Here is a 24,189-nt window from a genome sequence, read left to right as displayed (position 1 = left end):
CTCTCTAAAAGAATATTGTGTTTTACAGACACTATCAAGAAGCTGCAGACTCTAAGTCTAAAAGAGTATTTTAAGGCATGAGTTTATTTCATATAATTTCAAAGTGATTAATTAATTGTATGCCTTGTTTATAACATTTCATTGGTCAGACTTTACTGGGTGAAAAGGCTTTCGAATAACACGAGAAGAAAGGGAAAAGGAGCAATAGAAGTCAGTATTGATAAGAAGTCAGTATAGATAAGTCAACAGAAGTTCATGTAGGTCAGGAATATCATTAGCAGGTATATCAATGTCATTCTTGTTTTAAAGTAAAAGAACTAAGGAGCCAAAATGCTGAATCTGAAACACAAATGTTCAGTTAGGATTATATTGAAATAGAATTTTGGGGTTTTTTGTTTCTATATAAAACCATTAAATAGCTAGTCAGTCCCACTAAAGATCAAGTCGCCCTAATTGTCTGAATCATGTGGTTATGGCATCTACGTACTTATTGGATTATCTTGGCCAGTGGTCAGCTTGAGGTTACGTGGTGTATTAACGTATGACCATATCACAGTTATCTATGTGGAGCCAAATATGGAGTCCACAGGCCAATGTTCATATTGCGGAGCCCTTGCTACTTGCTGTGTTTCCTTTTAAACATAGGACATCTTTGTTTGTGGATCGGGGGTCTGAAGTTTTGTGTTCTTACAGAAGGATCATATTCCAGCACTTCTGGGAATGGCAATAGCTTATATGATCTTGAAACAGACTCCACGAGCCAGAAACCAGCTGAAGCGGATTGCGAAAATGAACTGGAATCCTATTGATGCTGAGGACTTTGAGAAGAGTTGGCTGCTGCTTGCTGATATTTATATTCAATCAGCAAAATACGACATGGCAGAAGAGCTGCTCAAACGGTGCCTGCGTCATAACAGGGTAGGTGACTGCAGAGTGAAAAATAACTGTTGACCTTTAATGTAATAGGTCATTAAAGGGGAGACCAAATGATGGTCCATTTCTAAGAGTTCTTGTGTGTTTTTTGGAAATTAAATGTTTATTCTTACCACAATCAGGAAATAAACATTAAAAGAAGAAAGGAGCCATTTGCTCTTGAAAATAGAGAGAGATTTATGCCTTTTCAAGTTTCAGCTGTGGTATGCCCCACTTACAGAAAGTGTTTATGGAATGTCAAGCATTTGCCTGTGATTATCCAGCTCATCCCAGATCTAATGAAAATTGCAGAAGAACGTTAATTGCGGACGTCTGTCCCTCCTATTAAGAAATACTCTAGATGAATTTGCTGCAGCTGCATGTTGTTTTCACATTATTAGAATCCACTATGCATAATACATTTTGTGGGTAAAAGTCTTTTTGGCATTTAATTTGTTTATTAAAAAGTCCTTATCTTTAGGTATGAAACTGAAAATCTTCAAGTCTGTAGAAATCCAAGGCCTTTTAGTAACAGTGCTTTTTGGTGTTTAGTCACAAAAAAAGGTCTTAGGGCATCATTTTTTTTTCTTTAAAGATTTTATTTATTTATTTGACAGAGAGAGATCACAACTAGGCAGAGAAGCAGGCAGAGAGAGAGAGAGGAGGAAGCAGGCTCCCTGTTAAGCAGAGAGCCCAATGCGGGGCTCGATCCCAGGACCCCGAGATCATGACCTGAGCCGAAGGCAGAGGCTTAACCCACTGAGCCACCCAGGTGCCCCTAGGGCATCATTTTTTAAGTTAAGAATGTTAGTATTGTTGAGAAATACTTGTACTCAACTTAGAAACTTGAGGATATTTATCTTTACAGATTCATAGCAATTACTTCAAAATTTTAATCATAGTAAATCTTGTTTTATTTTCAGGAAATTAAATTACAAAGCGGATCTTTTGTTTTTTAAAGAGTTATGATCATCTAATCCTGTTAAGTTACTTTCTTAGGGATTTTAAAAACCACAAAATATCAAGCCATTTATCAATTTAAAGTCGATACATCTAATTTTAAGTTAAATTGTCCTTGAAAAACAGATTCTTATGAATAGGTTTTAAAAAATCTAAACTTCATGCAAGGAAAACAAAACGAAAATAAACTGTTGGGATTACACCAAAATAAAAAGCTCATGCACAGAGAAGGAAACCATCAACAAAACAAAAAGGCAACTTATATGTGGAAGAAGATATTTTCAGTGATATATTTGATAAGAGGTTACTCACCAAAGGTGTAGAGAAATTGTACTCAACACCAAAAAACCCCACAAATAATCCAATTCAAAAATGAGCAGAGGACTTCAATAGACATTTTTCTAAGGAAGACCTACAGGTAGTCAGTAGACATGATGCTCATCATTACTAACCATCAGGGAAGTGCAAATCAAAACCACAATGAATATTACTTTATACTTGTCACAATGGCTAGAATCGAAAATAACAAGTGTTGGCAAGTATGTAGAGATAAGGAAACTCTTTTTTTTTTAATTTTTTTTTTTAATTTGACAGAGAGAGATCATAGGTAGGCAGAGAGGCAGGCAGAGAGAGAGGAGGAAGCAGGCACCCCACTGAGCAGAGAGCCCGATGTGGGGCTCGATTCCAGGACCCTGAGATCATGACCTGAGCTGAAGGCAGAGGCTTAACCCACTGAGCCACCCAGGCGCCCCGAGATAAGGAAACTCTTATGCACTGTTTGTGGGAATGTGTATTGAAGCAGTAACTATGGAAAACAGTATGGACATTCCCCCCAAAATTAAAAGTAGAAATACCATGTGATCCAATAATTCCACTACTGGGTATTTACCCAAAGAAAATGAAAGTACTAATTCAAAAAGACATATGCATTCCCATGTTTATTGCAGCATTATTTACAATAGCTGAGATATAGAAGCAACCCAAATGAAGGGCACCTGGGTGACTGAGTCAGTTAACCATGCACCTCTTGATTTTGGCTCAGGTCATGGTCTTAGGGTCATGAGATCAAGCCCCATGTTAGGCTCCATGTTTAGCAGGGAGTCTGCTTTTCTCTCTCTCTCTCTCCCCTCCGCCCTCCCTCTAGACCCTCTGTCCCTCGCCTACTCATGTTCTCTCCCCACCCCTGTCTCTCATGCTCTCAAATAAATAAATCTTCAGAAAAAAAAAAAAAAGTGACCCAAGTGTACATCGATAGATGAATGAGTAAAGAAGATATGGCACATATATATACAATGACATATTATTCAGCCATAAAACAGAACGAGCCCTTGCCATTTGTGACAACATGGATGAACCTAGAGGCTATTAAGCTAAGTGAAATAAGTCAGACAGAGAAAGACACCATATGATTCCACTTACATGTGGGATCTAAACAAATGAAAAAAAAAAAAAAAAAAAAAAGCCAGACTTACAAATTCAAAGAACAAACTAATGGTTGCCAGAGGGCTCAGGAGCAGGAGGATGAGCAAGTGGGTGAAGAGAAATGGGAGATACAGACTTCCAGTTACGGGGTGAGTAAGTCTTGGGGACGAAAGGTACAGCGTTGGGAATATGTGATACTGTAAGAGCATTTTATGGTGACAGATGGGAGCTGCATTTGTGATGAGCATAACACAAGGTATAGACTTGTTAAATCACTCTGTTGTACACCTAAAACTAATGTAACATTGTGGGTCAACTATACTTCCATTAAAAAAAAGGAAAATGTAAGCTGCCAGACGGCTGACCCTTATGTGCCTACTCTAGGATTAAGCGAGATTACGTGGGAATTAAGGTTTCCGTGCAGACAGAATTTCAGTTTGCCAGAACACTGACAGCGTATATTGCACGGTTGAACACGATGGCTACTTGAGAGGCGCCAGTTTGGCTGATCAGACATGTCAATATTGGAAGCATGAGATTCAGGAACTAGAGCTTAGAAACCTTGAATTGTATAATTAAAAGATGGAGATCATCCAGATCTGGGATAGAAATGTACAAGATGATACCAGACCATCTTGTCATACCAGATGGCAAGGAAGCTATCGGAGATGATTAGAGTCACGTCAAGGACTCAGGAGCCAACTTGAAGACACTCACACTAGCCCAAGTTGGAACACATTAACTATCAGTAAGAATAGTAACCGCGGTGGATTGAAACACACAGAATAACTTTAAATCCACGAGTTTACAAAGGTCCAAAAAAGAAAAAAAATCAAAAACCTAATTGTTCACCACTGAAATGTGCTGATGAACTGTTATTTCTAAAGCCAACAAATAAAGGGAAGCCATTAAGCCCTTACCCTGCCTTTTCTGTGTAAACTATACTACTGGGTAACAATACAGCATAAAAGGAGACATGTTTTCCAGCTAATAAATGAAGAGAGAGTGATAGACTATCACTATTTTCCATCCTTGATAAATTAGTGTACGGCTATAACACCAAAAAAAAAGATCCTAATATTATATGCCTCCTTGGGGAAGAACGCAACTCAAACCCTCACTTAGGGTCCAGAATTTAAAAGGGCACTTTAAGTGTCAGGAATGATCTTTGGCAGCTGGTGCTACTAAAACAACGTCCTCTAAACTGGGTGCTTTATAAACAGCAGAAATGGATTTCTCCCACTTCTAAGGCTGGAGGTCTGAGATCAGGGAGCAGCCTGGTTCAGTTCTGGTGAGGGCTCTCTTCCGGGTTGCAGACCACCAGCTTTTTGTTCTATCCTCACATGGTGGAAGGAGAGGGTGAGAGAACTGGCTGGGGCCTCTTTTTTTTTTTTTTATCTGTTAGCATTCATCAAATGTTTGTTGTTGTTGTTGTTGTTGTTTTAAATTTCTTTTCAGTGTAACAGAATTCATTGTTTATGCACCACACCCAGTGCTCCATGCAATACGTGCCCTCCCTAATACCCACCACCTGGTTCCCCCAACCTCCCACCCCCTACCCCTTCAAAACCCTCAGGTTGTTTTTCAGAGTCCATAGTCTCTCATGGTTCATCTCCCCCTCCAATTTCCCTCAACTCCCTTCTCCTCTCCATCTCCCTATGTCCTCCATGTTATTTTTTATGCTCCACAAATAAGTGAAACCATGTGATAATTGACTCTCTCTGCTTGACTTATTTCACTCAGCATAATCTCTTCCAGTCCCGTCCATGTTGCTACAAAAGTTGGGTATTCATCCTTTCTGATGGAGGCATAATACTCCATAGTGTATATGGACCACATCTTCCTTATCCATTCTTCCGTTGAAGGGCATCTTAGTTCTTTCTACAGTTTGAAGACCGTGGCCATTGCTGCTATGAACATTGGGGTACAGATGGGCCTTCTTTTCACTACATCTGTATCTTTGGGGTAAATACCCAGTAGTGCAATTGCAGGGTCATAGGGAAGCTCTATTTTTAATTTCTTAAGGAATCTCCACGCTGTTCTTCAAAGTGGCTACACCAACTTGCATTCCCACCAACAGTGTAAGAGGGTTCCCCTTTCTCCACATCCTCTCCAACACACGTTGTTTCCTGTCTTGCTAATTTTATGGGGCCTCTTTTATAAGGACACGGTCCCTCTCATGAGAGCTCCATCCTCGTGACCTAGTTTTCTCACAAAGATCCCGTCTCCTAGTACCATCACACTGGAGCTGAAGGTTTCATGTATGAATTTTTTAAACATTCAGTCCACTATAGATAAATAATCATTTTATCAAGATTATTGTAGATTATTATAGCTTACAACAAAAGATTATGGTAAATAATGCAATATTTTTTTTTTAAGATTTTATTTATTTATTTGACAGATAGAGATCACAAGCAGGCAGAGAGAGAGAGAGAGGAGGAGGAAACAGGCTTCCCGCTGAGCAGAGAGCCCGATGTGGGGCTCGATCCCAGGACCCTGGGATCATGACCTGAGCCGAAGGCAGCGGCTTAACCCACTGAGCCACCCAGGTGCCCCAATAATGCAATATTTTTTAAACCAAAATATCAAACGTTACCTAAATAGCATCTGACAGTGCTGTGCTGAGCGGTATTGAAGCCTGAAACAAAAGGGAAAATGTATGCCTCCATATCCATGTTTTTATGTATTTTTCAGCAGGTTATGATTCTAATGAAAGTATTATTGACATATTTATTCCCATTAAAGCCAGGAAAATTAAATAACAAATTTTGTTTGGTTATATAGAAATACTCAAAATGTGTCAATACTGCCATTTTTCAATTTGATTTGTAAAAATGTTTGGGGAAAAAATTAGCAATTAAAAGAAATCACAGAAACATGTATACAGAGTTGTGCATTTTTCCTTCTGCCTCAGGCTCCAGTGTGGCCCGGCAGGGTGCTGACCTGTGCAATCCTTTTCACCTCTCTCCCCAAAGATCGAAATCAAATTTAAACCTCTAGATCTAATGACAACTTCTGGATATCGGTGACATAGGAATACATCACATAAGCACCATGAGGATGCACGCAACCGAACCTGGGCTATGACAAATTCGAGGATAAAAATTCTTGTTTGCCACATTTAACTGCAAAGAAAGAGACAGATGGAAGGGACACCTCTAAATCAAATAAAGTTGAAAGACATTTCAGCCAGTCACAACGTGTGGGCCTTGTTGGGTTCATCATCCTAACAAACTAAAAACAAAACTATATTGAGACCATTTGAAATTTGAGTAATGACTGGATATTTAGTAATATCATGGAGTTGTTACATTTTAGGTATGATAAACTGTGGTTCTGTTTAAAGGAAATCCTTATATTTAAAGAAGCATCCTAAAATATTGATGAATGAGATGCTATGATATCTGAGGATTTTTTATTCGCTAATACAGAAGGACAAGTATGGGGGCATAGAGGTTAAAACAGTATTAGTCATGATTTAATTGTTGAAGATACAGGTTCCTGGTGTTTATTACACTGTTAATTTTAACTTGAAATTATTTATAATAAAAACAGTATGTGTAAAATACACATTCCCTTGCTCTCCCTTAAAAATCCTGACTCGGGGCAGTGGGAGTTGGGCTTGATCAGAATCTTGTGTTAAGTCTCATAGATGGTTTGATTGCATAACCAAGGTGATGGACACTGGGGAGGGTATGTACTATGGTGAGCGCTGTGAATTGTGTAAGACTCATGAATCACAGACCTGTACCCTGAAACAAATAATTATATGTTAATTTTAAACAAAACATTGTTTTATGTGCCAATTAAATGAATTAATGTAATCGGCCTCTACAGTCCTTAAGCACCCCATAAAATCAGTTTTAATCTATTGATACATCTTCCATTTTCCTTCAGTCTTGCTGCAAAGCTTATGAATACATGGGGTACATTATGGAAAAGGAGCAAGCCTATACAGATGCAGCCTTAAACTATGAGATGGCGTGGAAACATGGCAATCAGACAAATCCAGCAGTCGGTGAGTTTAACAAACTAGATACGAGGTTTTCACTGGAAACTTGGGTTCTATTTGTAAATCTTCATTTAAATGCATCTGATTTCTTTTTTTTTTAATTTTTAATTTTTTAAATTTCTTTTCAGTGTACCCGATTTCATTGTTTATGCACCACACCCAGTGCTCCACGCAATGCGTGCCCTCCATAACACCTATCACCAGGCTCACCTACCTTCCCACCCCCCACCCCTTCAAAACCCTCAGATTGTTTTTCAGAGTCCATAGTCTCTCATGGTTCTTCTCCCCCTCCAATTTCCCTCAACTCCCTTTTTAAGAATAAAATAAACATTAAGAGCCAACTTCCTTATCAGCCCTTCTGAAAAGTAAATTTTCTATTCATAATAGATTATTAACTTAATAGTTATTAAGTGTAATTTCCTGAGATTCAAACTGGTCCTCAGTCACCTTAAAGGGCATCTAATCTAATTCTGCCCCTTTCTCTCCCTTAACCTTCTGCCATTTCCAAATGGTAATGCTGTAGGGGGAAAAGTGTTCCCATGTCAGGTCAGTTAGGAAGACATTTAATTAAGTCAAGGTCCACAGGTTTCTTTGCTGCAGGACTTCTCTGTGCCTTTATACACATATTATATGTGTATATCACATGTATATTGTGATGGATATCACAGACGGGACATATTCCCACGATAGTATGACCATGGACATTTTTTTTTTCCCTGAGCACCTAGAAACATCAATTTGTTCCAGTGATAGACTCAAGGAATGTGGTCACCAACATCCCTACCAGATAGACAGCATCTGGAATATACTGAGTGACTAGCCTCCCCCCACATTGTGAGGGGGTCCATCCCTATATTTTCCCTTTCTTTGTACTGAGCTGAAATATGCTGCATTGAAACTGTCCAGGTCTCCTCTCTGCAGCAACCCACAGAGTCCTTCCCTTCCTACACGTGTGGCACTCTAATTCAGCTTTCTGTCCTGTCTCTCTGAACACGTTTCTTCAAACTATCTCAGTTACTCGCCCATTCTTCCTGAGACTTGCTTCCAAATCTTTCACCCTCCTTGTTGCTGGAACCTCTAAAATAGTGCTTCCCAATATGTGCTTTGGAATACTTGGTGGGATATTAATAGTTATTTCTTTATAAAAAAGAAAGTAAAAAGAGAGAGTTGAGTATGAGGAGATTAGATTTCATGGCCAAATGAGTTTGGAAAAGGCTGTTCTACTGGTCTCTGCCCCTCCTGACCTGTTTGTGCCAGAAATGAACAAGTTCTTAACTATAATTTAAGATCTAATTATACATATAATCAAGCTGTTTTTTTTATTAGGCATTTCAGTAGTTGTTAACTCAGCCTTAAGGTATCATTCATCTTTTAGCAGCCACGTCATGGTGTGGACTCAGATTTAATTTGCAATCGACTAGGTCATGTTTACATTAACTACTGTTAGCTCAGGACTTCCTTCCGCCATGTATTTTCTGGAGTCTGTGATTTTACTAGACTTGTATAGGGCACAGGAACTAATACAGGACCATTTGTTGATAGTAGTTTTCCTTCTCAAGTATCATGTATCCTATAGAATCAGGTCAGCTTGTAAAATGAAAATTCCTTAAATGCCTTTAAAATATATGTAATTTTGACACTTCATTCCATAGAAGGTATACATACATTTAGAAGTTAAATTACTTAAATATTCTATTCCTGGAAGACTTCCCAACAAATACAGAGATTCTAGCTCATGAGTTCTTCCATTGTGCTATCTGTGTATTTTATAGATGGTTGTGTCAATTTCCCCGAATTCTCATTGGTAAGTTTTCTCTGAGGCTGTCAGTGTCTTCTTTAGCTTTTTCCTTAAGATGGTCATTGCATCTAACATCTGCAGTTTCCTGGCCAAGTTAACAGTGCATTTCACTTTTTCAGTTGTCAGGAAACCCTTCAAATCATGATCATGTTCTTTCCGTAAGATTCAGGCTTGAGTTGCTGTCCCTGTGAGAGGCACCAGGAACGGAGAGCCAGGAAGAAAACACCTCCACGTTTGCCCCTCTGCGTCCATTCTCGGGACACGCGACACCCATTAGATTGTTCACAGGGTTTGTGCTCCTCTCACCTCTCCCCTCCCCTGCTATCTTTTTTTTTTTTTTTCCCCCCTGCTATCTTTGTCTCCTGATTACATAGTGTTGAATTTTTATAAACTTGACAGGTGTGATGTAGCTGCAGTACACATTTTCTTTACCATTTCTGGCCCTTTATTTCCTCTCTCAGATTTTTTGGACAAGATGATCTATCAGTTTTCTTCCAACATTAAAACTTTGTGCTTCCAATTTAGTATTGACTAAATTGCTAATATATGTGTGACACTCTAAAACTTTTAAAAGCATTTCACAAGTATTTCATTAGATCTTAAAATCGCAGTAACAGTTTGGATTGGGGATCCGATAAGGAAACTTGAAATTGACAGCTCACCTGACTTGCTGAGGTCCCCAGGCTAGTCAGGAAGCCAGAAACCAAAACCAAAATCCAGGTTTTTTGGCTCTAGCTTCTGTGTAAAGTATGATTGGAGTGACATAACATCTTAAATTGTTTTCCTTTTTAAATGTCACCAACTTTATTTTTAGCCAGTTTTACAATTCCTTTATTATGATACCAAGTTTAACTCTTTGAAACTTACTGTTTTCATCTTTGACAGTTTTATAGGCATGTATGTTTATGTGTATTTATATCAAATATTAAGAATTTTAGATAATTCCTCTTTATTTCATTTTACTACCTTATGATTACATTAGCCGGTAATTCTTTTCAAATATTTGTTTGAAATTAAAAAAAAAATGCTTTGGTACTTTTATTAGGCCTTTGGTACTTTTATTAGGGCCCAAGAGCAGCATTTAAATTTCCTAATTTATATTTGTAAGAGGTGGAGTGAGGTGCTGAATTTATGAATTACATATTTTACATAGTGATATATCATTTCGCATTTGTGGAGTACAATGCCACTGTTCATTTCTTATCTCCTACTGTTGGCTAACTCTCATGGCGTTCTTACAGAAAAACAGTAATCCTTTAAGAATTTCTTAAAACCTTATTTTAAATGTCAGTATTTGAGACATGACATTTCAATATAGTACTTGTGATAATTGTTACGAATGGTTGATATGGGATGTCTGACGACTGCTCTCCCCTCTTCTGGCTGGCTCTCCTAACTGCTCTGCCCTCTCATGTTGTACTCTGGGTCTTTCCGATTCCTGTGGCTCCCACCACTGCCTTTTATCTGAGTAGTTCCCGCTGCCTAAAAGTGTCCCTGCATTCGTTGCCTTGGCCCAGTTCAAGCCTCATCCTTCAGATTACAAGCATTGCCTGATACCCGCCCCTCCCCATCCACATTTCTTTTTGGAAGTGCTTGGCCCCAGCCTTTCTTGCATACCATTTATCTCACTTTTGAAAGTGGTAATTTACTCATGTAATTATTTAAATAACCTCCTTTATTTCCTAATAGAGTGTAAACCCCCTGCCTGCAGGAACAGTGTACCTGACATATTAAGAGCTAAATAAATCCATGCTGTATAAATGGATAGCTGTGTATCCTTCACTGTCTGGCGATGAGTCTGTACTATAATCGGAAATAAATGGGGCAGTGTTAGTAAGTTACAAAAGCTACTCTCACAGGATGGCACCCACCAGGATATTCACTGCAGTCCTTTTTCTGGCTCCATTTTCCTTTGTATCTGTTCTACCTTCATGTGGCTCCACCTTCCATCAGCCCCTCATTTCCCTCTCCTGGTGTGTTCACCAGCCTTCGTTTAGGCTTCTCCAGTGAGTAAGCAAACAAAGGAGGCAACAAAAAAGTAGCGCTAGCGGTGCGCTCTGTACATAGTACTGATCATTGTGGGGTTTTGTTTTTTTTTTTGTCTTAACAGGATACAAACTGGCATTTAATTACTTAAAAGCAAAAAGATATGTGGATGCCATTGACGTGTGTCACCAGGTAACACTGCAGATTAGATTTCTTTAAAATTTTCAGCTGCTGAATGTCCTACTTTTAGTTCATCTGAAGATGTACATGAACAGAGGTAGAGGATGTTGTGTTTTGGTTAAATGACTCCATCGAATACATCTAGAAGAGATTACCACCTTTCCAGTTTAGAAAATGACAAAGTCTACTTAAATCAAACATGTTTATAATTGGGGTTCCAGTAATAAAATGTTTCTGTCACGTTAAAGACAGAAGGTAGAGGAGAAGCATGTGAAATGAAACTACTGATTCTCCAGGCCACTGTTCTGAATGAAGTTCTTGTGAATATGTCCAAATCTGGTTGGTAGAGAATTCAGATTTATAAATTAGAGATAAGAAGTATTTCTGTTATTTAGAAGTCATTTGATTCCAGTTCTGTAAGATCCCTAACTACATGATCCCTTACGAAAGTGACAAATATTTAAGTTGCACTTCTAGAATTTGTAGTTTCTTTATATATACGTTGTCTCATTGATATATAAGGCATTGCCCCATTGTTCCAGATAGGGCATTATATTGAATATTGTTAGAAGCTCTAAGAAATGCTCCTAAGAAGAGAATTATGTAATGTCTCCTATCCCAGATTGCTGTATCAGCATCATTATAGTGAATACTTGGCTTCAGTGATTGCTATTGATTACTGAAGCTCTCTGTGGGGCAGTATTTCACATTAAGGTTAAGGTTTTGCATTAATGTAATGTTATACATTAGAATCATTTGTGGAATTCTTTTAAAAGTGTCTATCTCCCCATTAGACTCAGTAGACCTGGAAATTTGTATGTTTCCAAAATCCCTCCAGGTAAATCTGATGTGTGCTCCTGGTGAAAAATAACTCTGTAAGGGTTCTTTCAAGTATCATATGACTAGCTAATTTTCTAAATATTCAGAATCATTGATGCATACTTGTTTTTTGCAACTGATTATTAAGGAAGTAATTATATTTGTTGTATTTCTCACATGTATTTGTATTCTATTGTTGTCATCTGATTACTGTTTACTATGAGTTATGTCACATTTCAGATGTCACCTTTAAGAAATGTTGTTTATATTTGTAATATTAATACAATGAAATCTCAGCTGTAATGCTCATTTCCAGTAAGTGTTATAGCTCTCCAGTTCTCAGTAATCAATTAGAAGTTCTTATGCTTTTGTTCTGTTTTTTTTGTTTTTGTTTTTGCAGGTTCTTGAAGCACATCCAACTTATCCAAAAATCAGGAAGGATATACTTGATAAGGCCCGTACATCTTTGAGGCCTTGAAAAGCATTTTAATTTCGTTTGTTGGTTATGCAGGAAATGAAAGGAATCAGTTCTTATAGTTCAGAATAGATTTGAGCTAAAACTTTGTAACAGAAGCATACTTTTCTTTCTCCAGCAGAGGCTGCTATTGTATATAGAGAGAAATGCTAAGTCAAATGGATGGATTTCCAATGGAGGAAGGCAATGGGAGCTAGTTTATTTGATTGACTCTCTTGATTAGGAACAGATTTGGTGTCTCAGTGGTAAAGATTGTAACCCATTTCTATAAAGAATCTTTTGTTAAATATGAGGTAATTAAGTATCCTATATCTTTTCTAAGGATTTAGTTGTTCATTTCAGGAAATATATTTGAAATGCTATTGTTCTTTGTTAAAAATTTTTTTGTAACATTCTCTATTGTTTCAAAGGATTGAGAAAATTTTCTTGTAAATAATTTATGAAAAGAAAAAGTATATTTTAATAAAAAGTTTATAAATTTATGGTTTTTATTGTTCTTGGAACTCAAAAGACATGGTAAGTTTTGCAAATACAGGGTAAGCCCCCTAAACAATTTGCACTGTTAATCGGTACTTGGAATATGTGACATTCCTAGAAAAATCTTTTTGGAAAAATGTAAAGAATGTGAGCTTCCATTCCCTTTGTTGAACTCATTCTTTCCGCTTTCAGTGCCAGTGTGATCTTAAGAAATAATCTGGATGTGAAATCCGTTAAAATAGGTAAACTCTTGTAGCAATAATTCACCTTAGCCTGAAGACTAGTTATCTTGATGTCACTTCAGATACTGTAACATCTGGCAGGGAATGGTGACAGAATTGTTCTGGTCAGCAGGGACTCACCAGGCATACCCTGTGAAAGCAGCCGCCTCCCTTACCATGCCTACCACCCTCTGGCTTAGCGGTTCTCAGCCTTTTGGGTTAAAATTAACCTAATCTTAATAAACTCAGTTTTTAACATTATTTCTGACTTGTTGTGTACATCTTTTTCAGTTTTCTTTAAAAATACCATAAGCAGTATGGTAAATGAAAATGTTTCATTTGCATTTCCAATAAATAGAGTATTTTTAAGTTGCTTGTTGCTTTTAAGTGTCCTATGTTTAATTTTTTGAGCTATATTCTCGTTTTTGACTACCTTCTGCAGTTTTCCAAAGTCCTTTTAATTCCCATTGAACATCATAAAATTCTAATCATTCTTCTTTTTCACCTACCTTATTTATAGCATTTCATGAAAATATTTAAGAGCACTTATGAAGCATTAGAACACTTTCACATGTCTTATTACAGCTGGTCACCAGGACCCTAGAATATAGGTGTCATTATCCCTGTTTATAATTCTGGAACTGCAGCAGGTTAGCTCTTTCTTTGCAATTCAGCCTGAATGGATGTTGGTAAGGATATTATATAAGAGTACCTTAAGTAGTTCCAGTGAATTTGCATCATGGAATGCCAGAGTCCTGGCAATTGGATAGAGAAAGTAGGACAGCTCTTCTTCCAGCAAGACACTTCCAAATCAGTCTTCCTGTCTGTAAAATGGGGAGTTTGTTTTGTTTCTTTAGCAACCACTATTTTGCACCTGCCATTTGTGAGGTACTATTCTAGGAAATTTACTTACATTATGTCTTTTAATTCACACTCAACTCTCCAGAGAAATAATACTCTTATTTTTCAGATGAGGAGGATAGAATTTCAACTAAATGATTTGCCCAAGGTCACCGAGAAAGTGTCGGAATCTGGATGCCGTATTGACCCAGACAACTTCAAAGCTCATGCCCTGTTTCCTATATTAAGACATTTTGCATCAGTAAGAGAGATTGTGTCTATAAGAAAAAATTCTCTTGTCTACATCTGGCTAACAGAAGAAACTAACTGTTCTGTCACAGAGATAGCCAAGTAATGAGGAACAAGATCGACTGAGTGGAATGAACCGTTCTTACAAATGTGAAATTACAGACTTACTGAAGGGAAGTCTGGTTGTGGAGTAGTGTAGTGTAGCAGTGAAGTACGTGGATTTGAAGTCAGACCAGCCTGGGTTTCAATTTGGCTCTACCACTTGCTAGATGTTTAATCTTTCTCAAGTTATGTAGGTTCTCTGAGCTTCTGTTTTCTCATCCATAAAGAAGCATTTAAGGATAATCTGCCTCAGGTTGTTGTAAGGATTAAATGAGGGAACGTACATAAAACCTAATAATGAATCTGACTCACTTAGGCTCTTCGTGGATAGTGGCTGTCCTTGTTTATTTAAAGTGGAATAGGGCCAAGTAGTAACTGCAACTGAGAAAAACCTCCACTGAAGAGAAAATAATGAAGTCCAAGGTGAGATAAAGAGGACAAGTGGACTCCCCAAGAATGCTCAGCCATACAGGATTCTGGGTTCTCATTCATGCTCACTCTCCTCCCCACCCGACCCCTTCTCTTTTCCCCTGTCCTCACCCCTCCCCTACCAAACACTGCTGTACCCTTTACTTGCAGAATCTCTTTTCATCCATCTCTCCCTTTGCTCTAGCCCCCTCTAACCTGGGACTCTCTCCCTGCTCTCCTCTCCCTTATCCTGCTTCCTGCCTCCAAGCTTCCCACTCTAGGCTTATTCTTTCTTTCTTTCAGGTATCAGTTTATTGTCACCTCCTCAGAGGCCATGTCCACATCCAGCCCCAGAGTCTAAAGGAGCCAGCCTGTCATGCTGTATCATGTCACCCTTTTTAAACTCGGTTTAGCACTCAATCAGCCTCTGATGCTTCCTTGTTCACTGAGGGAGGCATGGTTTATGACCAAGCCTTATGTGACATACCCAAGATCACACGTCCAGGAAAGTGGGAACTCAGACTACTCTGGATTGCTAGTTGAAGGAATCCAGTGAAATGAGAGTCTAGGGGCTATGCTGAGGAGATAGTAGGAGCAGAGAGCAGAGGAGCCCAACATGAAAATTTTCTATCTGGGACCAGAATATCATCCCCTCATGGTAAGGAAGCAGCTATACATTTAATGTACTTTGACCTTAAGCTAGCTAGTATGATGAACTGGATCCCAAGAAGAAATAGTCTTTTTCCCTAGAAGTCAAGAACCCAGAGCAATTCGGGAAGGGTTTCCTGCATGCACAGCTGAGGAAGCTCCATTGAATTTTGCATTACAGTCTAAGTAGCTAGTCGGGTCACTGTGGAAACCAAATGGCCAATTAAGACTGACAGCAACTTTTAGTTTGGGATTGGAGACAAGTGACTAGCCTTATAACAGGATTAAACAGCAGTGCTAGTGCTGATAAAGTAATAAATGAAAGATTTGCAAAGTTGCAAGGAAGCTAGCGTGTTCACACTCTGCTGGTACAGTGTAGTCAGCCTTCCTAAAGGGCATTTTGGCAGTCTGAAGTAAGAGCTTGTCCTTTGAGTAATCGCACTTAGAGAAGTTTTTCATAGGAGGTATTCAGAAATTACTCCACGTTTTTCAGTTAAAGAATAACAGCAAAAAGGTTGTTTTTTGTTTATTGTTACCAAAACATTCAACATAAAAGAAGTGGTCAAATACATTATATTTTGCCCAATAATGGAATACTATGTGGTCATCAAAAACTATTTTCAAAGATGTTTTTATGTGTTTTTTAAAACTTTTCAAAGATTTTTAACTGCCGAAATTTTCACAAAATTAATAAGCAAAATATCAAGAAACATAACTCCATATAAAATATTAACGCAGAAAAATAGATACATAGATATAAATACATACAAAACCAAATGAAACCCAATTTGGGGGGGAGGCGCTTGGGTGGTTCAGTTGGTTAAGCTTCTGCCTTCAGCTCAAGTCATGATCCCAGGATCCTGGGATTGAGCTCCCCATGTCAGGCTCCCTGCTTAGTGGGGACTCTGCCTTTCCCTTTCCCTCTTCCCCCCACCCACCCCACTTATGCTCTCACTCAAATATAAATCTTTAACAAAGAAAAAAAAATTAACCCAATTTTTAACTTGTTAAATCTGAGTGTTGAAATAATCAGAAATTTACTTATTTTACAAGTTAACTGCAATGAACATATACGTTAAATACATATATATATATATATTTTTTAAAGAATAACATAAAACTTGCTTCTTGCTGACTGTTTAAAGTTGTTTAGCTGAGCAAAGATGAGTAGGAAAAAATAAACAAAAGCTAACATTCTTTCAACTTAATACCCACACTTTACTAATTGTTTATGCAAAATGTAATCTGGTTTATTTCACTTGTCAGAGGAAAAGATTCAGGATGTGGAAGATAGAAAAAGACTGCTGGGAAATGTTAACAGAAGTGGTAATAGCCATGATAATAGGAGAACACGGGGTTACCAAGGAGGCTAGAAGTTTTGCTTGTCAAAACTGGTTAAGAGCACAATCTTGCAACTGCAGAAAAATTGAAAGCAAAGCCAGTTCTCTGCACTTTTAGCTCATATTCTAATAGAGTTTTAGTGATGACCCTACCAAATATAGTAAGAAACCAGTGGAAATAACTGAAATCACACTGGGCCCCAAAGCATGGTGGTGTAGTTTGTGACCCAGGTGAGGCGGGACTGGGTGGAAGCTGAAATCCAGCACCCAGATATGCCCTACAATCCCCCTCCCACCCTTGGAGGAAGAGGACCCCCCCTTCTAATGTGAACAAGGATTCCTTGTGGGTTAGTAACAGCCCTGTGAATGGAAGGTGAGGGACAACAGACAGCAGTCAGCATAGGAAAATGTTTAGATACAGAGCTGAGGGTAACGGTGTGGGCGTGTGCTGGCTGCAGAGCGATCCGACAAGGGTCTTGCTTTGTTTTTCTGTTTTCTAAGATAGGAGCTACTTGTGCATCTTGAAATAGTTACAGAATATTTAAAGCCAACAGATTTTGAAGATATAAGAAAGAGAAGAGGGAAAAACTGGAATAGGAAAAGGGTGAGGTTCTGGGGGCATTTAGAAGAATTTGAGTTTGCAGGGATGTGTGATTTCTGTAAGGACAGTATCAGAACCAAGTAAGTGCAAAAAAAAAGTCTGACATATAAAGGCGGCCTCAGGAGCCCTTATGCTAAATGGCTCCAATACTTTTGTAATAAATAAAGTGGACTTTGACCTAAATGCAGTACCACTCCTACATATGTGTGGAATTTGGGGGCCTCTGTTTTCCTTGGGCTCTGAAATATTTTTCAGTTACTTCCAGGTTCCTGGTTGTGGTTGCTGGGCGTCTGTCTGCCAGATTAGAGGGGGGTTACTGTAACATAATAAATCATAGTTATGGGCAGAAAAAAGTGCTACCCACCTTTGAATACTCTTCTTAAGGGCCAGATGTTTCCTAGAAAAATGCTTCACTCTACAATCTGCCTTACAGTGCACATAAATGAATCTGGCACCATGCCCACAAAAGCAATTTGATCCCATAAATGAAAGCCGAGTAATGAGCAGGTTCTAAATGTCTTCCTTCCGAGTGGTATAACCTTAGAAGCTATGGCAATCTTTAAACCAAACTGTTTTCAAATAGTGTGCATGTTATTTTTATCTTTCTTCAAACAAATTGTTTTGGCAACATAAAAGAAATTCTGTTTTAAAAGAAGAGGGGGGAGTATTTTAAGGAGGTAATTACTATTTCAGTTTCCGCCAAAGGCAGGCTACTTTTATTTTTAATGGGTAAATGATGTAAGAAGATTAAAAAAAATTTTTTTTTGAATCACAAACAGAGCTGGGAAGTAAGTAGTCAGTAGTATCCTCACTTATAATGGGTCAGGGTAAAAGCTGCTCCCCAGTTAGAGATTAAACTTTCTTTGAAAAACACACTAAGTTTAAAAACTTTGAAGGAAAAAAAAATGTGCCAAAATGCTAAGCAGTTATATAAATGCTCTTTTCAAACAGTTTAAGTTAAATATTTGAAATTGCTCTAGTTAATGAATAAAAACTTCTCCCCTGCATATAATTTCTTGAAAAAGGTCTGGCCAATTTTTCACATTGACTTAAGTCACAAATGGCCGAGGACATTTAGAGGGGAATTTAGGAATTGGGAAAGTCCAGGATTTTGAGAACACCCAAGAGTAAAGTTAAAATGATTGACCATATGCCCCACAAAGAGGCAAGAGGAAGAAATGTTACAAGCAGGGTGTGTCTGGATCCTGCTAGCCCTTCTCTGTGCAAAACACATAACTCTAAGTTATCGTGTCCTATCTTTTTGTATGTGTTGGGTTATTGTTGTTTTCATAGATTTCTTAGAATGTCAAATATTCATTATTTTAGTTCCAGTACAAATTGTTAGTTTTCACAAAAAGAATTTTTTTTCTTTTTTGGTTGACTTTAACTTTTCATTTGGAAATCTTTTCAGACTTACTGAAGTTTCATGTTTAAGAAAAGTACAAAGTACAAAGTACAAAGACTACTCCCAGATATAAAAATATTGCCACTGTCTTACCTTAAGGCTCCATTCTGTGTGCCTTCCCTGTGTGGTTGTGTCTGTTTACATATGTGTTTATGCACACACACTTATATCCTCATACCCATATCTAGGATTTTTTTCTGAGCATTTTTTTTTATAAATTTTATTTATTTATTTGACAGAGATCACAAGTAGACAGAGAGGCAGGCAGAGAGTGAGGAGGAAGCAGGCTCCCTGCTGAGCAGAGAACCCGATGAGGAGCTCGATCCCAGGACCCTGAGACCATGACCTGAGCCGAAAACAGAGACTTTAACCCAATGAGCCACCCAGGCGCCCCTTTTCTGAGCATTTTGAGAGTAAGTTGCATATATTATACATGCGCCTGTCCTAAGCACTTTCTTGTTTATTTCCCAAGAACGGGGATCTCCTCCAATCACAGTACAGTTGTGAGTGTGAGTAAATTTAAAAACGATACAATACTTTTAATCTCCCATGCTACTGCCAGTTGATCCCATAATGTCCTTTATCCCACAGCATCCTTTTCCTCCAGTCCAGTTCCACTCTGGGATCAGGGACTGCACTGCTTGTCATGTCTCTTTAGTCTCGTTTAGAACTGGGGCAATTCCCACAGCCGTCCTCTGTCTTTTGTAACACAGCCATGTCTGAAGGATACAGTCATTGAGCCCTTTGCTTTATTGTAGAGTTGTTCCTCCTTCGGGAATTGTCTGATACTCTTCATGATTAGATTTACATTGAGCATACCTGACCATAATACTATATAAGCAATGCCTTGTCCTTAGGGTATCCTCTGGAAGCACACAGTGTCCATCTGTCCTGGTTAGTGACATTAATTCTGATTACCCAGGCAAGTTTTCCCACTCTGGAGTTGTTAGTTTTTTCCCTTGTAACTGGTAACCAATCTGTGAGGAGATACTTTTAGATGACATGAATAATCTACTCTTCTTCAAAAATATCCCCTTGATCAGGCTGATTCTTGCCTGATCTCTTCTTTACCATGATGTTTATAAAAGACAGTCTAGTCTGCCATCATCAGGACATTCTCCACATGTACCAACCAGCCAGCCCTCAGCATTTTACTGCACACAAGAGCCCCTCCCCTTCCTATTTATTTTTTACTTTTTATGAATTAATCATTATGGATTTATGAATCCCCCCCATGACTCATAAGTCATTAATATCCTCATTTTGGTCCTCAAATTGTTTCAGATGTGGCCAACAGGAGCTGCGTTAAGCTGGCTCCCATGACCTTGTGACAGTCCCCATCAAAATTTTTTTTTCTTTTTGAGTACTTCGCTACTTTTTAGCACAACAAAATGTCTTAGGTTGAATTCTAATGACACTTCCCTAGCCCTGCAATCAGCAGTCTCTCCAAGGAGCCCTGGTTCCCCTTAGTGAGGGGATGGTGTTAGAAAAGAAGTTCTTACTGCTAAAGTGTTCATTGCTACTAGGGTGAATTGCTTCTAAACACTGGGGGGTGCCTGAGGGACACAGTGAAGTATCTGACTCGTTTCCAGCTCAGGTCACAATCTCAGAGTCACGAGACAGAGCCCTGTGTCGGGCTCTGCCTCAGCGGGATGTCTGAGATTCTCTCCCTCTCCCCTCGTTCACTCTCTCTCTTTCTCAAATAAATAAATAAATAAATCTTTTAAAAAGAAATGTAGACACTTTAAGCAAGCAAAAAGCATGCATGCATGTGCGCAGGTACACACGGATACACATACGTGTGTACACACGCGTGCATGCACACATGAATATATGCACACATACACACATTTTAGAAATCACAAAACTACCTCCATTTCTCCAATTCCGATTTATCATCTTAGGTTCTTTCTTGCTTTCCGCCAGTCTTCATTTGTATCTCCCTTCTTCCACAGGGAGACCCTGAGTCCTAACAATCTCAACATATTTGTTCATTTCTCCAATCCTATAATCCGTCTAAAAGAGTTTCAGAATTGCTTTCACCCAACACTCAGGACAAAAAACAAGCCCACTAAAAGACCTCAAGATTTGTTCGCTGTCCCCCACCTTCCTTAGCAGCACCAATTTTGATTGATTTTAATGTTGATAAATTTAACGACCTATCTTAAAGTGTTGCCATAGGCATTTTGCAGTGGTATGAGGTATTTTAAAAGTCAAACTAAATAATTTACTGCTGACAAGAGTGTATGTTTTGCTCCATAAACCAGCTTTGCAATCTCCCTCCAAATATTCATTTCCTTGCAAAACAAATGCCACCCCTTCCTACACCAACCAGTGTCATATTAACGATGTGGTGGCAGGAAGGAGAATAGGAGACTCTGAAGCTTCAGCAAAACATCACGTGCTAAGGACTGAGAGTTGAGCTTTTTGTTAAAAATATGTAGCTGATCTTATTATCATAAACTGATTTCTGTTTGCCCTCACGTATTTTCAGACCCTTTGCTATCATAGTTTATATGGCGGTTATAAACATCTCTAAAATCATAGGAAAATTTGCTTCCTAGATTATTCAAGATACAAGTTTCTAGATTTACAGCCACTAACACCATTTTCCCCTCAACCTGCCCTTTCGTACTCGTCTTTGCTGGAAAAAAAGTTAGATGTATTTCCCTTAGTCTTTATTTTTGTATTTACATTTTATAGCTATTTTCTTGAGTCCTACAGCCTCACAAAATGGTTTTGAATAGCAGAGCTGCAGAGCTGACGGGGAGGTCAGCTATGTTAATTTCAAAGCACCCCAGTCTTCGGTGTGAGGTTGCCTAGCAACCCATCTCTCAGGCCTCCTTTGTGGATGCAAGAAGAGGAAACAATTCTTCTATACACTCTCAAGCCGAGATGGTTTTATAAAGTGAAAAACCTTTTGCAAAGGGTCCAACAAACCCGTCCCTGCTTTTCGGCCCACTTTGTACACTTCACACATGATGAGAGACATAGTCCATCCTTTGATGCCTTAGATCTGATACAGATATAAAACAGAGTTACACACGCTACGGTCAAACAGTGGAAGTGACCTGTATCCCTATGTTAAATTGAGACACATTAATTAAACCACTTGCCTTTCCCTTTCTCTTACATGAAAGCATACTTGCTCCCTCAAGTTCTAAAAGCCAGTTATGTTAGATGAAACTGCCACTGCCTGCGGAGCATCGGTTACCATAGCAACGCAGGCAGGAGTGGTGGTTTTCTCCTCAGGCACAGGATGGCTGAAATGTGTTCAACCAGGGATTCATGCAGCAGGCTGACTGGAAATCAGGCATCTGGGAAGAACCTGTTCTGTTCCCTTTTCTCCACACTAACATGAAAAAAAATAAAAAACTAACCCCTCTGCTGTTTTGCCAAAGCTATTAGCTTTTTAGAACTGAACTTCAGTGGGTGGCAGAATTGCCCTAACTGAAGGCATATAGGAGAAAGAAGGAACAATAATGCATGCCAGTAAAACCCACATGGACAGCTGAGACACGTAGAAAAGAGTATTCTAGAAGGTATGCTGCCCTTTCAGACATTTGGAAAGTACAAAGTAAAAATAACAGCTTGAAATGCATGTTATTTTCACATGGTGAAAATATTGATGGGCAAGGTTTTGAACCACTTACGATCCCCTAACTTTATTTTCCAGGCAGACAGTGCTATTCAGGAGAACATGATGGCTCAGATCAATATTATTTAATGGAGTCTTCATGATTGCTAGTTAAATCAGGTAGAGAACCAAATGCCTTGTGCCCTTCTCACTTGCCTCCCAATTGTGGCTGAGAAGGGGGAGGCAGGAGAGCGCAGCAGGCGCTGGAGTCAGACAGCCTGGCTTTCGTCCTCTGCCACTTGCTAGTGGTGGGATTTGGGACAAAGCTGCTTAAGTTCTTGAAGTCTTTCCTTCCTAACATTTGAAATGGGCCTAAAAAGGAGATTGTTGACAGTGTAAAAGGAGAAAATATATGTACAGCGACCTGGCTGTCACTATGGACCTGGTCCCGTCAACTACCAGGCACTTACTGAACACAGGGTACAGGCCCAGCATGGTGCTCAACACCAGAGGAATCCCGAGGTCCCAGCCGGAGAGAGGGCAGCCTCGTGTGAGTGATGCCTGCAGCTTATCCCCCCATCCTTGCAGACATTACAGTTTGGTATGTCATTGTCACGGATCCTTCATGCCTACTTCACGACACGGCACAGCCTGGGGTCTGCCTCCAGGACCAGGTCAGGGGAAAGCTGCTGTTTTCCAACCAGATTTGCCCTCTGCCCAAACTGGTGTTACCAGCAGCCTCAGCCACCCTTTCATCAGACCGAAGTTCTGGAGGAAGTTCACATAGTGGGCAACCACCTCTGAATGCACTTCCAAAAGAGCCGCCAAACTGGTTTCAGCAATGACACAACAGGGAAATTGCAAGAATTTCCCGAGTGCCTATCTTGGGCACTGTTTTCTGGCAACATTATATCTTCTATACAAATCATTGGCGTAATTCCTAGAAAGCATTACCTCTTAAAAATGCAGATCATTTAGTCTAATCACTTCATTGTATATATAAGGAAGAGAGCTCAGGGACACTGATTAATGCATCCAGCTCATTTGGAGAATCTATGTATGTACATGATACTCTATATACATACACATGCACACACATACACTCATATAAATATACACTTACATAAAGAGAATAAGTCCTTGGATTTTTTTTCATGTTTGTCTCAAAAGAGACTCCAAACTCCCCATTATTATTACTGATTACAATTTGCAAGTAATAGACACCAGCATGGAATGGCCCAAGTCACACATCAGGTTCTTAGGACATCGTGGAGGGCTACAAAGGACCCCTGGGGCTAGGAGGCAGAAAGGAACTGGAACCACAGACTGGAACGTGGGCAGGATTCTTCCCCTTTTCCTCCACTGTTTTCTGCATGTCTGTATTCATCCTTCTATCCAGCCATTTACTAATTCAAGGCATTCAACAAAAGCTCACTGAAGACATCTTCTGGGCCAGGCAAGAGGAGAACCTCAAAACAGGACAGATGTGCCCTTCTCTGTTTCTCACAGACATTTCCCTGCTCCCATGCTCAGGTTTAGCCACATGCAGGGACGGACGTACAGCCCCTTGGTCCTTCATCTCTCCCACTCTGGCCACGAGAGAGGCTGCCCAGTGAAACCAGCTGCCCAAACCTCCCTCTATGGTTCAGAAAGCTCTGGGCAGGCAGCCCACAGTCTCCACTAGGAGCATGCCCTCTGACCTTTTTGCACGTCTCCCTCCCTAGTATTTCATACAATATATGTATTGTCAAAGG

The 24,189-nt window shown here is 39.2% G+C and overlaps 1 protein-coding gene across 1 annotated transcript in view; it reads left to right on the top strand.

The window, feature by feature from the left end:
- Positions 1 to 13,567, top strand: part of TTC21B (tetratricopeptide repeat domain 21B) — a 75,611-nt gene extending 62,044 nt beyond the window's left edge. The window contains exons 26-29 of the mRNA XM_046019862.1: positions 694 to 918; positions 7,195 to 7,315; positions 11,218 to 11,285; positions 12,493 to 13,567. Of these exons, the coding sequence (XP_045875818.1) occupies positions 694 to 918; positions 7,195 to 7,315; positions 11,218 to 11,285; positions 12,493 to 12,570 (492 nt within the window). The 3' untranslated portion in view covers positions 12,571 to 13,567. The remainder of the gene's footprint in view (positions 1 to 693; positions 919 to 7,194; positions 7,316 to 11,217; positions 11,286 to 12,492) is intronic.
- The last annotated feature ends 10,622 nt before the right edge of the window (positions 13,568 to 24,189 follow it).

Source organism: Meles meles, chromosome 9, assembly GCF_922984935.1.
Source record: "Meles meles chromosome 9, mMelMel3.1 paternal haplotype, whole genome shotgun sequence".
Lineage (NCBI taxonomy): Eukaryota > Metazoa > Chordata > Mammalia > Carnivora > Mustelidae > Meles > Meles meles.
Note: the sequence above shows the minus strand (reverse complement) of the source record. Positions and strands in the feature narration are given on the sequence as shown.